Source organism: Dermacentor variabilis, chromosome 8, assembly GCF_050947875.1.
Source record: "Dermacentor variabilis isolate Ectoservices chromosome 8, ASM5094787v1, whole genome shotgun sequence".
Lineage (NCBI taxonomy): Eukaryota > Metazoa > Arthropoda > Arachnida > Ixodida > Ixodidae > Dermacentor > Dermacentor variabilis.
Window position 1 is genome coordinate 97,255,946 of NC_134575.1, and position 17,052 is coordinate 97,272,997.

General features: G+C 45.3%; 1 protein-coding gene across 1 annotated transcript; it reads left to right on the forward strand.

The window, feature by feature from the left end:
• The first annotated feature begins 330 nt into the window (after window positions 1–330).
• LOC142590446 (uncharacterized) lies at window positions 331–14,243 on the forward strand. Its single transcript, XM_075702571.1, has 3 exons — window positions 331–351; window positions 6,152–6,358; window positions 12,710–14,243. The coding sequence occupies exons 2-3, from the start codon at window positions 6,166–6,168 to the stop codon at window positions 13,531–13,533; spliced, it is 1,017 nt and encodes a 338-aa protein (XP_075558686.1). The 5' UTR covers window positions 331–351; window positions 6,152–6,165; the 3' UTR covers window positions 13,534–14,243.
• Window positions 14,244–17,052: the final 2,809 nt, after the last annotated feature.

Genomic DNA, 17,052 nt, shown 5'->3' on the forward strand with positions numbered 1-17,052 from the left:
GCAAAGGTGTGCTTTGGCAGGAAGGATACCCGCCTGCGTGCTTCTTTGAAACTTATGTTTTCTTTTACTTTAATCGTAACTATTTCCTTTTCTTTCTTCCAAGATGGGCACGACCGCGAGTATGCAGCGTGCTCGCCTTCACAGTTTACGCAGTGGAGAGAGTTTTCACATGATTCAGAAGTGTGGTCATTAGCACTGCATTTAGTGCAGGTTTGGCGGCCTCGGCAGCTCTGTGAGCTGTGACCGAAACGCTGGCATTTGAAGCAACGCAGGGGATTAGGGATGTATGGCCGAACACGGAGCTTGATATACTCAGCCTCGATGGACTCGGGCAGGACACTTGTGCCAAAAGTAAGTATCAGATGTTTAGTCTGTATTTCCTTGTTGTCACGCCTCATCTTAATTCGCTTAACGTTGATGACGTTCTGCTCACTGAAGCCCTCCAAGAGCTCAGCCTCAGTCAGCTCCAAGAGATCATCATCGGAGACTACGCCACGGCTGGTATTTATAGTACGATGCGGAGTTACTGTCACTTTGGCGTCGCCAAATGATACTAGGTTGGGCAGGTTCTCATATTGCTTCTTGTTGCGGAGCTCCAACAGGAGATCACCGCTTGCCATTCTGGATGCTTTGTAACCTGTACCAAAAACTTGGGTCAGAGACTTGGACACGAGAAATGGTGGGATTGTTCGTACGGGTTTGTTTGGTGTTTCGGAGTGGACTACGTGGAAGCGTGGAAAAGTTTCTTTTTGACGGGCGAAAAATTCAAAAACATCATCGGTGCGCCCCCTCTTCAGAGAGCGATCAGGTAATGGGGGAAAGGAAGTAGCCATAGGAGATTGTAATTTCGGCAGTAACGCCAGCCACCCACCGTGGAGTCCTACAAGGGGACGCTGCAGGGCGTGTGAAACACGGCCTGCAAACGCCAGCTGTACATTACCACTATAACCAAATATGAAATAACCTAGGTTGGCTATTCACACAAGGTTAACCCTTGCTGCCTGGAAAAATTGGAAGTAAGCGGAAGCTAGGAGAAGACAGGAAAGATGAAAAGTAAGAGAAAGACGGAGATTGTAGTGAGAGAGAGACAGGAAAAGGCAACTACCGATTTCCCCCGGGTGGGTCAGTCCGGGGGTGCCGTCTACGCGAAGCCGAGGCCAAAGGGGTGTGTTGCCGCCGCCGAGGGACCGTAAAGGTCCAAACACCCGGCACTGGCTCAACCCCCAGGATCCCCTTTTCCCCGGACACGGCTAAGCCGCGCACGGCTACACGCGGGAGGGTCCAACCCTCGTGTGCTCGGGTACGTGGTGTCGCAAGGCACCAAACGCCTGCTTGCGCAGACGCCCCTGCGGGGTAGCAGATTATTATACATCACATTGTGTATACAGTTCGCAACGTACACAACAGTTTCATTGTACACATTGTAAAATTCGCTTCTGCGTACTTTAGAAACTTTAAACCACCGTAATGTTCGACGACAGAACGATTACCACTCATTTTAACCCTTAAAAGTTGTCCGTGAATGCGTCGTGAGTTCAAAAAGTGAATTACGCACACAGCTTCACTGCGTACGTATCTTAAGCACCACCGTTATGCTGCCGCCGTACCACGCAGAAAAGATAGCTTTACAGTTTGAAAAGAGTTCCGTGACACGATTTAAGGCCTGCAGAGCAGCACGTTTTAAAGCACTGGGATCGCTTAATTTTTTGCAAGCTTTCTACTGAGCTAGACATCCAACGATATTAAAAACAAGATATGCTCACCTTCCCTTGAAACAGAATCGATGAGCCTATTGCACATACCGGGCGGAGGACTTACTCGTGAATACTTTTACTATACTTTTACCAGATCATCTGCCTTTCGCTACGGCACACAGCAGTAAATCCTAATGTCATCTACGGCATTAGGCTATTTGTAATCAACGCAAAAAAGCTAGATTACGGAGGCTAGGAAAGGGAAATTTATGCTGTCGATCTATAGCATTGCAGCTGCCACCTACGCTCGTTGTTTACATTTCTTGCACCGCTCCTCCTCTTCTAGTTTCACTATTCAAACGCAAAGCATTCGCAAATATCTGTTTTATTTTGTATATTTGTGAAGTTATTCATTTACTGCCAGTACAAGCGCATTGCGCCTGCCGAAATGGCAACACGAGCGCTGAACAGATCACAGAAGCAGACGACAGCGAACAGGTTATAGCTAGCGCCACTCTGCTCGTACGTTCTGTCCCTAGCGGCAAAAGGGCGTGCTGGAGCAGGCGTGCTGGAGCAGGGAGATCTGTGCAGGTCTGGAGATCAGTAGGTGGTGGTCGTAGACACTAGCGCCACGTTTCTCTTTAGAGTACTTATTTTAGAAACCACGACCTACTGTATAAAGGGCGACCTGCGCATCCCGTGGTCGCCTACGGCAGCGCGCGGCCGAAGAAATACCACGTGATCATTCAGTAGGGACCAAGCGTGCCGGTAGAGGCCGCCAGTGCTCACCCTCACAGCAACGCCCGAAACGCTCCGGCCCTGCGGTACGGCGATGACGGTGAAAATTCGCAGAGGAGCTGCAGTAAACTCGGCATTTCACATTATTGACAGGGTGCGGCTAGAAAAATCCGCGTCGATTCATGCGATACACGCCCCAGATATTTGGTATCTTCGCTGTGCTGTGCAATGAAATTTTAAACTACCTTGAAGGCGCGGCCGCGCGGCTGCTAGGATTAAAATAGTGTAATCCCTTAGAGCTTTTTTCCCCCCCTCATTGTCTGCTAAAATGTTGGTTAGTGCTGTGGTGCCAATAAGGTCTGGTGTGCACTTTCCGCGCTAGCCGAGGTCAGAGCGCGCCCGCACTTCATTCTCCCGTAGGTTTCGCTAGTCCCGAGCCGGACGCAATGAACGCACTATACGTACCGCTTTGCAGGGCCCACGCGTTCCTTTGCTGCATTCGGCACGTTCACTGAAGTGACGTGCCGCTGAGAGCGCGGCAGAACGTGAGTGGTTTTAATTGCAGTGCATGCCACAATCGTAAAAATGTGCTGTTATTGACGTATTTATTTACGCCACTTTACCAAATGATAACGAAAGTCTAGCTTGAAAAATTCTAAGGGCGCTTTATTGTGCCATCACACAGATATAGTCACTACACTTTAAGCACTTTTGTGGAGTTGGGCTTTTGAAACGAAAAGCTTCGCGCGAGCCGGCGTATGTCGGAATTGGCTCCGTAAGCGTGTTCGGAGTCGGCGCAGGTGGCCACTGCCGCGCGCTATGCATCGTCGTTTGACATTCGCCGCATGCGCGTGTTTATCGCGGAGGCCGACTATATAACCGCTTGCCAGAGAACAGGCGTGCGCATTCAACATGGAAGGAGAAGAGAGTGACACTACCGATACAGAGAGCTGTGTTTATGGCTGTACAGAAATCGCAAGACAATGTGCCCAACAACGATGAATAAAGATTAATAATCCTGCATAACTTATGGTATATATCATTCATAAGCAATTTGCATCACTACACCAGGCACACGTATAGCATAACCATAAGCTTACCAAAGCATATATAAGTGAAACCATAAGCATATATAACCATAGGCTAAATCATAAAGCATAAGCCATATCCCTAACTTAAACCATAAGCATATCCATAAGTTAAACCGTAAGCATATCCATAGGCTAAATCATAAAGCATAACCATAAGCTAAACCGTAAGAATAATCATAGGCTCATAAAGCATAACTATAAGCTAAGCCATAAGCATCACCGAACCTTTTCGCTTCGAGATATCCAGGCTTAACCTTAGCTAATTAAGCCCCAGCCATTTTTTTGTTGTTGTTGTTGTTCAAGTTTCAACCATTGGTTTCTAATATCGGTCACGGGTAACTCATGAAATGAAATTCCTCTTGATGCTCGGCCGCTTGACTTTCACAACGGTATGCAGAAGTAAACCATCGTGCATGAAGAAGCCGCAATCGCGAAAGCCGGCGCCCACGGGGCTGAGAATCACAGTGTCACTGAAATAGAATCTGGTAATCAAGATCTAGCGACACCAACAGATCACCAAGCACTCAGCTAATCGATTGTTTCGCGCGCGTGCGTTTGTGTACGTCCTTCCGTGCTCTCGCTGAAAATGCTTGCTGCCCGTGCGTGCGGCCGGCCACGGGGTTGGGGTAGGTGGGGGGTGAGCACTAGCGCCACTGTTCGCGACGGCGGTTTGGAAAACTAAAAAAAAGCCACACAAGCAAAAGCAAATCAGCGGCGCTGGCGCAGCGCCGCACGCGCAGGTCGCCCCTTATACAGTACACGACCTACTGTATAAGTAGGTCGTGATACAGTGTACGTGTGGTCTCCGCTTCCGATGGTCGCTTAGCGCTTGGTGAAGGTTGTCGCTACCCTCACACTGCTAATTTACATCCTACGCTAGTGGCGCCTTCAATAATGACTGCTATTTTTCGGTCATGCGGCAGGCACAGAAGTTATATTGGAGGCCATGCTCTAGCAAGTTGCTTCTTTATTCTATGCTCTAGCCGAGAGCAGACAAGAGTACTTCCTGTGACGCTTTGGAACGAAACTGGAACAAAGGTGCGAATACTCGGAGTTTTGCACGGTTACCTCTACTACGTAGAAGCAAGCACGTGCGGTATAACATGGTCTCGAAACTTCAGCCCGCGCGAAACGCTTGATGGAGCATAATCTCTATTCGTGTCTAGGCTTCAATGAGCACTTCTGCACTTCCTATGAGCTGTCCCTACTGTTGGTAACCTGCAGGAGGCATGTGTTTAGTCGCTATGTGAAAAAGGCGCCACCTGCCACGAGCCAGCACTTGCATATGCACTGAACCGTGAGTGCTGCCAATGCTGTCTCATGGGTGTTTTTATTTTTTCTCCACCTTTACCTGATGACTCGAGGTTATGCGTCTCTTATGCGGATGACACGGGATGATTCTGCTATTGTGCTCAGCAGTGGTCACGCACATGGCTGCATTTCTTTCCCTTCCTCACTACTTGCGCTGACCACTCTGGCTGAAGCGTCAGCACTTTCCGTGGGGTTCTTTAACGTGCACCTAAATCTAAGCACACGGGTGTTTTCGCATTTCGCCCCCATCGAAATGCGGCCGCCATGGCCGGGATTCGATCCCGCGACCTCGTGCTCAGCAGCCCAACACCATAGCCACTGAGCAACCACGGCGGGTCAAGTTGGCATCAAAGTTGTTCAGTGAAGAGCAGCCCAGTGTGGCTGCGGAGCACCTGACCAAAGCAGCGGTCACACCTGCAAAGTTCAAGAGGGTGCTCAGAATCACTGGATCTGTACAGGCCGGCACTGGAAATTGAACCTGGCAACGTTTAACATATGAACCCTCTCAAGTGAGGCTAGCTTAGTGGGGCTCTTTGTGGTATTATGAGGCATTGCCTGAAATATAATTGGTCATAGTGAGGTTTGAAAAATGGGAAGCTTACACAGAGCTGAGTAATGGCCACGTCCTCTGCTACAGAGGTCTTCAAGATAAGTGGGAATATAGGATAGTGCTTTGATTCATAAGGACATAGCGGGCAACATTGATGAATTTGACAGTATTGACATGCATATAAATAGTTTGTTTCTGATGAAAGTTTTTTACGGACCAATCTCTGTTACAATGTTGTCACTCAGATTAAGACACACCTTTCTGTATCAGAAGTTTATGTAGTGTTATTAATGGGTACCAATGGAACTGAGGTGCAATTGCGGACAGCAGACAACTAGAAACTCATGAAAAAGAAAATTTGCAAGCACGGGATTGCAAACATATTGTGATGGTATCAGCTGGCACAAGACGTGGGGTGATTGGAGATCCTTCAGTAGATATTAAATGGGCTGATGGCAATGACTTTAGAATGTTGCAATAACTTTTCATTAGTTGGACTACACCAATAGCTTTAAAATGCATAAGATGAAAAAGTGTCTCAAATATGCTCTGCTGTCATAAGCCTTCCACAAAAAGGTTGCCCTGCTTTCAAGCATGTTCATTGTGGATTGTTCCTTGTAGCGCTTTAGGAATACTGAGCCGAAAGGGTTATCTTGGGTTCCAGCGCTATGCATTGTAAAGTGCCTCTGCACCTATTGTATTGTTGTATTTACCTCTTGTTCTTAATGCTGTCGCAGAATTGCAGTCTCCCCAATTATGTTTTGCAGGCCTCACAAATGCAATGAGCCTAGCTGAAAGTATCACTGCCGAAACGGAATGCCTCGTCCCTTCCAAGGTCGTTGGGCAGGTCGAGGTTGGCATGCAGTGCAGCTTGCCTCTGGCTGACAAGTCTGTCGGGTGCTCCTTCAAAGCATGGAGCGTGTCAAGGTGCATGCAGACTATGGAGACTGCGGATCATTTAAGCTCCACCTCAGGTGGGCACAGTGACTGGCACTTCTCTTACTTTTGCTTGCTTGTGCGAGTTGTAAATGGCCAAGCCTGCCTAGCTTGGTACGACTTGCTCAAGTGTGTGACATTCTGCTGCCGAGGACAAACGAGCTGGTTTGTGATTCTTGTCTGCATACTGATTGAAGCAAAAATTCAAAAATACTGCTCTGCTGAGCACTTTAAAGCACCTTAGATGGTATAGCTTAATCTAAAGCACTCTTGTCCTGATGTCTGTAGTAGCCCTTACATTGCTTTACGATAACGTTACACCCAGTGAGTCCCTTAGTGAGGCCTAAGTCTAAGTCGAATAGTGTGAATATAGGTCAGTACGGAATGTAAAGTCAACCCCTATGTTTGGGGTGAATAATATTGAAACAACAAATTTTAAATGCTCTAACTACAAATATACTTTATTTTGGTATAGCAATATAATTGATTGAGAGGGGCAAAAACTGCATTGAACTGTCAGTGTTCATGTTCTGGGATAGTTTTGAGTCCTGACATCCCATAGCACATGACTTAGCATGGCTAGGCATGCAGAACACTGTCATCAGGCGATGAGCAGCATGTACAGTGAAACCTCGTTAAACTGTAGTTGGCCGGAGCTCGGAAAAAGTATGTACTAAACGGTCATACTGTTTAACCGAATTAGCATGAGATCGCCCACTTACCTGTCGAAAACAGAACTCGGAGAGAGTGCGATGAAAGGGGAAAAAACATGCAGTATTTATTCACTTTGCGCGACAAAACTATTATTTTCGTTTGATGCTGCGGCGGCCTAGCACGACAGCGGCCTCAAACTTACTGAAGCTGCGTGGCAGCTTTTCAGCCAGCCCCCTCTTCTCGGCAAACACTGGCATGGCAGATACCTCGTTGGCATTACGTATTCTCCGTGCACACGCGCAGTAGTGCTGTAGGAGTCCCGGGGCGCCTTTTTCATTGGCGGGTGCTGTTCTCGTCGCAATGATTGCATTCATGAGGCTGATGTAACACGCAGCTTCTGCCACTGTCGGGCCTAAGTCGCCCGTGCTGTTGCTTTCCGTGCCGTCCTCATTATTGTCGCTAGTTGACACTTCGGCAACAGCAGAGGCAACGATGGCGACAAGTTGAACCTCGTAGCCGACATCTCTTCGTGGTCGCAGCAGCGTTGCCGAGCAACTTTTTTGCATTCCAAATGCCATACACCGTAGTCAACAGCAGATCCCTGTCGCGTGCCAGCGCCGACTTCTCCGTGTCACATTCGATAGCACAGGCAATGTCTAATTTTTCTGCTATGCTGAGCACTCGGTGTCTTTTTTTTATCCGAGCCTCGGCATGACGCGAGTCCTCGCTTGCACGACACCACAACGCTTTCTGGCATCTCTGGCACGACGCCGAAATGATGTTGATGTGGCTTCACACGCAAACGCACAGGCGCTTGGAGACCGTTGTTTTGATCTCCGAGGCTTGTTCTGCCGGGCCGCTCAATGGAGACGACGCACCGCCGTGTTTGCGTGATGAAAAGTGGAAACACTACGTCTTAACAGATGCATACGCAATAAGCTGGTACGGTTTATGCGAATACAAAACACATGTTCAATGGCCGCTGAGTCTGGGATTTTGACTTTTCTACTTTTAAAACGAAACTACTGTTTAAGCGGGTACAGTTTAACGAGGTTTTACTGTACTGGGCACCTTAGGTGCATGCCAGCAATCACTTTCGTCGACTTATAGGCGTCTTTAGGTGACTGCTGGCTAACACTTGTTTTGATGCTCTCCCAGCGATAGCAGCTTCAGGTTTTTTGTGCAGTGTTTACAGACTGCAGTGGCTGACGAGACATCTTCTGTACTACTAGTTTGTCCCAGCAGATAGTTCTTCCACAGCACTCTTGTTACAATGTTCAACCACCTTTGCTAATGCACAAAGTCAAGCCTATTCCCCTTGAGAAACGAGACACTAGGGAGTAATTACATTGCCTTTCCAATGAATTGAATCTGTGCATGGCACTCGCAAAACCAATTCCACCACAATGTCTTCAAGTTCACCATCAACAGGGTAGCCATTGCATAAAGCTTCCAGTGAAAATGACAGTTGCGCTGTTTCACTTTCTATTCACAGAGTGCACTGCCACAATCCTGCTGTACAATACCACCGATTTTATCACATTATCTTCAAATGCAGTTATTAAGTCAAGCCCTGACATGTTGGTGTTTGCCACAATAACGACAAAAACGATGATGCTGTCTCAATTTTTTCACAACTACAAACAAGAAAACTTTATTTTGTTTTACAGTATACTACATGGCAAACACAGGAAAATTGTGCCAAAGGTATCTTGCAACACATGACCAAGGCCCAACCTCTCCTTGTTAGTTCAGGCACATGCGGTTGCAGCATAAGATTTGTAATGTGGTTTTATACAATGTCTATTGGCAGAAAGTGTAATTAAAATATGTTTTTTCACAATGCAATAATGATGCAATGACAGACCAATTTTTTGGACACCTTATCTTCGGGCCTGCCCATGTAGGTATTGGGATTCTGCCATAGTACTGCCACGCGCTCCATATAGTTATTGTATAATAGTTATTGTATTACAATGAACAAAATTTCGCCTGTTTCAAACTATTTTTGTTCAATTTTTCTTAGTTTCTCTCACAATCGCAAGTCAAAAGCTACGTGCCATCTCCCATGCCACTTCATAGCTTCCATTTCTGGCACAGCCTAGTTTTCTTGGCTTGAGATTTTGTGGCGAATGGATGTGCTTTTTGGGGCTCTCTGGCGGCGACGAAATCACAAGTTTTTCTGCATGCTTTGAGCTTGCTTCTGTTTTTTGATTTGCTGATTTTTTTTGCCTTTAAACAGTAATTGGGTGGTTTTCTTTTTCTTTCCTTTTTTTTTGTCTCGTATTTCGGGTGCGCAGGTGTGTTTCGCATATATGTGGTTTTGCAGGATGGTTAGAGTGTCCTTTCGTGTCACGTGCTTCAACACATGCAGCCGGGTAGGACGCTGAGTGTTTGTACCCTTTAAATGGTACCTTGGAGGTGGCCAGACTAATAGCTATTAGTGGTTTCACTGTCGGTGTTTTGGTAGAAAAGTGAGAGCATGGCCGCATGGTTTGAGCGCGTGCGAGAGCGTCATACCTTGGGTCTCCGTGACATTGATTGTTTTTTAAACGGTGTTGAGAGTTGCTTTGCGACATTTTGAGGATTTGGTTCCTGTGCATATCAGTTTTTGCTAAAAGACACATGCTCTGCATTATTATAGTATTCTAGTATTTGCATCGGAAAAAACCGTGCAATACATGGCAAGAAAGCAGGCAGTGCGCAGGGAGTCCCTCAAGGCAGATGAGGGGACAGATGAGAATGGAGAGGGAATCGAGTCAACCGGCAGACACTGTGATGTCGATACTAGGCTGCAGAAAATGGAGGCTTTCCAGAAAGAGCTTGTCAAACAGATGGAAGAGCTCAAAAATGGGCTAAATAGGGAGCCAGATGCACGGCTGAACAAAGCTGAACAGGGCCGCCATTGTGAACGAGAATGTGCGTGACAATGGATAAAGCCTCTTAAACTTTGTAAACTAGTGCCACGCTTTGAAGAATGCCGCCTCCTTTTCGCGAGCTCTGGCCGAGGCCGCCGCCGTGTCGTTATTGGTCTAATAGCATCACGTGATTTCTCGCGCCTTGCTTCAGCGACATTTTTGCGCGCGCATGTTGGCGCCGTTGCAACGCTCGAGCAGTGTTGGTGGCGCCACGGTCGGGGAGGGAGCGTGAAAGAGAGTAGAAACGAGGAGTGAAGGAGGAGAGTGTCGCTACTTTACGAAGTTTAAGGGGCTTTAACAATGCAACACAGTCCTCCAACGTGACAGGAGAGGGAGCACTAGAAAAGTATGTGGAGTGTGTGCAGCGTAGTGAAGGGTTACCTGGAAAGAGTGGCACCTACCTTGAGGCCGCCACGCGGAAAAAGCAGGAGCCCAGGGGGACAATGCCCCTTGTCGAGTCCGAATCACACTGAAAAGGACAAAGGGACGCAGGGAGAGGTAGGAGAGAGTGAAAGGGTGATTATCGGTGGTGACTCAAACCTGGCTAGGTGCTCAGAAGCAATTGTGGAGAGGGTGAAAGGCGATAAAAGATTGGCAGTAGGGACATTTCCAGGGCAGAGACTGAGTTCTGTCATGGTGCGAGCAAAAGAAAAGCTCGCGAAAAATGCCCATATGCGGAACCTTGTCATACTATAGCAGGTGGGCTAAATGATGTCCTAAACAGAAAAGGGACAGGAATAGCCCAGCGCTTGGCGAAGGGGGTGGACGACTTGCGCGAGCTATGCCCTCAGGTACAGATCGTGGTGTGCATGGTGCCGGAGGTGTCTATATGTGACAGTCACGTACAGAGCCGTAGTGTCTGCTAATGAGGTGATATGGAAAATGAGCTGAGAGAAGGGCTTCAAGGTTGTCGAAGTAAACAGGGAAGTGAGGAGGTGTGGTGGTTTCAAACGAGACAGGATTCAATTACACTTCAATTACAGGCTGGCACGAAAAGTGGGCTGGCGACTTGGTGGTCGCGCTGTTGATTTTTAAGGGGGCCCACGGGCGCTCAGGAGGACAGAGTAGGTAGTAATGAAAAAGACAAGCTGTAAGACAAGCAAAAGTGAACCACCTCCTTGGTGTCCACCATCGCAGTATTTCAATCATGCAGTATGTCAGTCAAGCACAGCACAGGGCAAAAATAACAAAATTTTTCGTGCCGCTGGTGTTATAAAATCAGTTAAATTATTTTCCCCACTAATGTTGCTGTTTTCAGACTGCCCATGCATTCGTATGTTCTTGCAAGAAATTCAGAATTGTGGTCCATGACTCGGTATGCTAATTTAATATTCAACGGTGAAAGTGTCGACGCTTACAAACCATCCATGTGACATGGGTGATTATGTAGCACGCCAGCGTAGAACTCTGGCATAGCTTGCGCCAGTTGCACTACTGCCCTCCATCAGCTGACATTTCCCCTTAATAAGCAACATCAATTGTTGGGAACTTTGTGTGGATCGGTGTGGCTTTTTTGGTAGGCTCCAGCCTATGAATCCAAAATTATCCTACTGAGTGTCAACTTTAATAATTATCTCGGAATGGAACTGTTCTTGAACATACAAACAAAATATCGTTTTCTTCATTATGATCACTCAAATATTTAATGTAAACATATATATGCCATAAATCGTCAAATAAAAAAGAAAACATTTTTGTTTGCCAGTTCTGTTTGTTTGAAAAGTTCTCTGTCAGAGCGGATAAACTACCTATGTAAGCGACTATTTTAATGTACAGCATTTGTTTTATCAAAATTACCCAGACTTCAACTGTGAAGGACTTGTATACAGTGGAAATAATGGCCTTGTGGGAGCACAAAAAAAAAGAAAGAAAGAAAGTATAGCCAATTCCATGTAGAGAGGTAAAGAGGGAGGGTGGTGCCTATATTTAGACTGTGCTGTATTATTAGCATGGTCGATTTTCACAAATATCTCCATCTTAAAGAATACATTTATAGCAGCAAGATCACGGTGAATGTTATAAAAACTTCTCTGAAGTCTGCTGGTGGCATGTCTAAGTGCTTCCATGCTTTTTTAAGCCACTGAAGTGGTTTTCAAGCACATCTTAGGCAACACTAATTTGTCACAGTCTATAGTGAGCTCTGCAATGGATTGTGTAGTGACCACTTACTGCTTTCACATTGTAAAAATTGTGTTTAATATAGTTTGCAAGTGCTTTCAAAACCTGCTCCAAATGTCTGTTTTGCAGCTTCAATATGCATTTCTAGCTGCAAATACTTCTCAGACATATACACACTCTGGACTCCGGGGCATGAGCCCCTGGTGGGAAACGTGGTGGCACACGTCACAGCCAAAGAACACACTCTCCTAATTGACCACATGAAGGAGAAGCCACTTGATTGGCACTTCTGCCATTGGAGCTTTTCGCACAAGCACAGCTTGGAAGGCCTGGCTATTATCTGAGTGCTCATTAAGGATCGGAGAGCAAGCTTGGTCAAAGCATTTTTAAACTGTTCCTTAAGGTTTATACAAATCTGTGAAAGTCTTCAAACATTCCACATTCTCTCACTTTGTAATCTTCCCTTTCTCAAACATCATTTTAATAGGTAGACTTCACAAAGAGCCATGAGGCATTTAAGTGCAGAAATATTTTGTAAATTAAAAAGGACCATTAGAAGTTCTTTGTTTGATCGTACTTAAAATCACCCTCAATATTTCCCAAATCAATAAAAGAAAGCTTGTAATTAAACTTAGCATTTGTGTTCTTTTCCTTTTTGGCATTCCATAACTTTTCCTTATTTTTGATTTATTTGTGCAGCATCAAGGCCTTCTATTTCTCCATCAACTGCCAGATGTGACAACTTAAAGCAAGGATGCTTCCATCGATGTCACTTGTGTGACTATGAGGCTGATAAACTGTTTCATCTGGAAGTGCATGCCAGCGTCCACACTGGTGAGAAGCCATTTCAGTGCCCTTTATGCCCTCAGAGCTTCTCAGCAAGATACAAACTAAACGTTCACCTGGGCACCCACACGGGTGAGCGGCCATTTAAATGCCCTTCATGCCTTCAGAACTTCTCACAAAAAAGCCACCTGAAAAGCCACCTACTCACTCACACAGGCGAGAAGCCATTTGAGTGCCCTTCGTGCAACCAGAGCTTCTCACGAAAGACCCACTTGAAACGGCACCAGCAGATTCACACAGGCGAGAAGCCATTTGACTGCCCTTCATGCTCTCAGAGCTTCTCACGAAAGGCCTACCTGAAAGCCCACCTGCGCATCCACACAGGCGAGAAGCCATATCAGTGTCCTTCATGCTCTCAGAGCTTCTCACAAAAGGGCAACCTTATGAAACACCTGTGCACCCACAGAACCGAGAAGCCATTTCATTGCCCTTCATGCCCTCGGATCTTTTCACAAAAGGACTACCTTATGAAACACCTGTGCACCCACACTGGTGAGAAGCCATTTCAGTGCCCTTTATGCCTTCAGAGATTCTCATTCAAAAATTCACTGACGATACACCAGCGTGTTCATACAGGTGACCGGCCATACAGTTGCACCGTCTGCTCCAGGTCCTTTAAGCAGTCTCATCACTTGAGCAGACATAAGAGAGCACATCACCATAATAGTGTAGGGTAGGTCAACAACCATGTTGAACTAGTCGCAATTAAAAATTACAGACAAGTCACGTGTTGCATAGTGTTCGGCTGCATCAAGTGGCAGAAGTGTTTACACATGCTCTTAAATGCTCCCCGAAACACTTTTTTGGGTCACCTTTTTTTCTCTAGATCTTTTCTGAGCATGTCATAGAACATGGAGCAAAAGAAATTTTGAAAACTGACCCACACAAAGCTGTAACTGAGAAAAAAAATTAAAGGTACAGTTAAGGCTCAATATTATGAAGACAGTAAAATTAGCGATTTGCCTTGTTATATTGTGACTTTTAATTATTTGAAAAGTATGCAATATTTGTTTCAATCTCAAAAATTACTGTTTCCATGCCCCTACAAAATATGTATGTTTATTGTAATACTTATTACATTACAGATGTCTGAATAATCTGCTTTCTAAGTTCCGTGTCTTTTTATTTTTTTAATCATTGTTTTTAAAAAGTACACATGAACCCTGTTTTGTTAGACCCCATGACGTATTTATTGCCCCTAGGTTCTTGTATACATGGCTCATCCTGGAGAGTCTTTTGATCTGATTCTATTCGCACCACTTTTTATTGATTAGTACATTTTTAGAGCAATTGAATGTTTGTTTTTTCCATGTCAAAAACGTACAGCCAGCACTTTCCACTGTCTGTTCCATCAGAGCACCAAATAAATGCCTGTGTTTAATGAGTATTCAGTGTCTGTTCTTGGTATTTCTGTACAGTTATGTAATATAGTTTTGTTATCACATTATTTTATCGAAAGATGCGAAAGAAGTTCAGTGACGGTAGTTAGAAGGTCATTATTAGCACAGAAGGCACTTGTAATTAATATACATGAGTAACTTGTATTGATTCCCCATGCCTAATTCATAACCGGTATTTTATTTCAACTAATGTATTAGCATTTCTATAAACACTAGTGCAACGTATATCTGCTGGAATATTTGTATAAAATTTACACTTTGAATCAAGCATACAATAATACCTGCACTGTATAGCGCATTTGTGCGCAGAAGGCAAGGAATTTGGCCAATCCTGTTTCTCGACATTTGGAAACCTTCCTAATTGCAGCTGTGCCAGTCTCTCATAAGGGATTTCCTCACCAACAAAATTGTGCACAGGACATGTTTCCAAGATAATAAATCCAAGAATTAACTGTATTGATGAAGGGTGTGCGAATATTTGATGCTTTTGAGTAGGCACTTGGTAAGTACGAATATTTCCTAATAGCCTTCGAACACTTAAAACAGTCCTGTGCACGAATAAACATCAAATGGAAGCATCATCATCATCATCATCAGCCTGGTTACGCCCACTGCAGGGCAAAGGCCTCTCCCATACTTCTCCAACTGCCCCGGTCATGTACTAATTGTGGCCATGTTGACCCTCCAAACTTCCTAATCTCATCTGCCCACCTAACTTTCTGTCGCCCCCTGCTACGCTTCCCTTCCCTCGGAATCCAGTCCGTAACCCTTAATGACCGTCGGTTATCTTCCCTCGTCATTACATGTCCTGCCCATGCCCATTTCTTTTTCTTGATTTCAACTAAGATGTCATTAACACGCGTTTGTTCCCTGACCCAATCTGCTCTTTTCTTATCCCTTAATGTTACACCTATCATTCTTCTTTCCATAGCTCGTTGCGTCGTCCTCAATTTAAGTAGGACCCTTTTCGTAAGCCTCCAGGTTTCTGCCCCGTACGTGAGTACTGGTAAGCCACAGCTGTTATAAACTTTTCTCTTGAGGGATATTGGCAACCTGCTGTTCATGATCTCAGAATACCTGCCAAACGCACCCCAGCCCATTCTTATTCTTCTGATTATTTCACTCTCATGATCTGGATCAGCAGTCACTACCTGTCCTAAGTAGATGTATTCCCTTACCACTTCCAGTGCCTCACTACCTATTGTAAACTGCTGTTCCCTTCCGAGACTGTTAAACATTACTTTAGTTTTCTGCAGATTAATTTTTAGACCCACCCTTCGGCTTTGCCTCTCCAGGTCAGTGAGCATGCATTGCAGTTGGTCCCCTGAGTTACTAAGCAAGGCAATATCATCAGCGAAGCGCAAGTTACTAAGGTATTCTCCATTTACTCTTATCCCCAGTTCTTCCCAATCCAGGTCTCTGAATACCTCCTGTAAACATGCTGTGAGTAGCATTGGAGAGATCGTATCTCCCTGCCTGACGCCTTTCTTTATAGGGATTTTGTTGCTTTCTTTATGGAGGGCTACAGTGGCTGTGGAGCCGCTATAGATATCCTTCAGTATTTTTACGTATGGCTCGTCTACACCCTGATTCCGCAATGCCTCCATGACTGCTGAGGTTTCGACTGAATCAAACGCTTTCTCATAATCAATGAAAGCTATATATAATGGTTGGTTATATTCCGCACATTTCTCTATCACCTGATTGATAGTGTGAATATGATCTATTGTTGAGTAGCCTTTACGGAATCCTTCCTGGTCCTTTGGCTGACGGAAGTCTAAGGTGATCCTGATTCTATTTGCAATTACCTTAGTAAATACTTTGTAGGCAACGGACAGTAAGCTGATCGGTCTATAATTTTTCAAGTCTTTGGCGTCCCCTTTCTTATGGATTAGGATTATGTTAGCGTTCTTCCAAGATTCCGGTGCGCTCGAGGTCATGAGACATTGTGTATACAGGGTGGCCAGTTTTTCTAGAACAATCTGCCCACCATCCTTCAACAAATCTGCTGTTACCTGATCCTCCCCAGCTGCCTTCCCCCTTTGCATAGCTCCCAAGGCTTTCCTTACTTCTTCCGGCGTTACTTGTGGGATTTCGAAATCCTCTAGACTATTCTCTCTTCCATTATCATCGTGGGTTCCACTCGTACTGTATAAATCTCTATAGAACTCCTCAGCCACTTGAACTATCTCATCCATATTAGTAATGATATTGCCGGCTTTGTCTCTTAACGCATACATCTGATTCTTGCCAATTCCTAGTTTCTTCTTCTCTGCTTTTAGGCTTCCTCCGTTCCTGAGAGCTTGTTCAATTCTATCCATATTATACTTCCTTATGTCAGCTGTCTTACGCTTGTTGATTAACTTCGAAAGTTCTGTCAGTTCTATTCTAGCTGTAGGGTTAGAGGCTTTCATACATTGGCGTTTCTTGATCAGATCTTTCGTCTCCTGCGATAGCTTACTGGTATCCTGTCTAACAGAGTTACCGCCGACTTCTATTGCACACTCCTTAATGATGCCCACAAGATTGTCGTTCATTGCTTCAACACTAAGGTTCTCTTCCGGAGTTAAAGCCGAATACCTGTTCTGTAGCTTGATCTGGAATTCCTCTATTCTCCCTCTTACCGCTAACTCATTGATCGGCTTCTTATGTACCAGTTTCTTCCGTTCCCTCCTCAAGTCTAGGCTAATTCGAGTTCTTACCATCCTGTGGTCACTGCAGCGCACCTTACCAAGCACGTCCACATCTTGTATGATGCCAGGGTTAGCGCAGAGTATAAAGTCTATTTCATTTCTA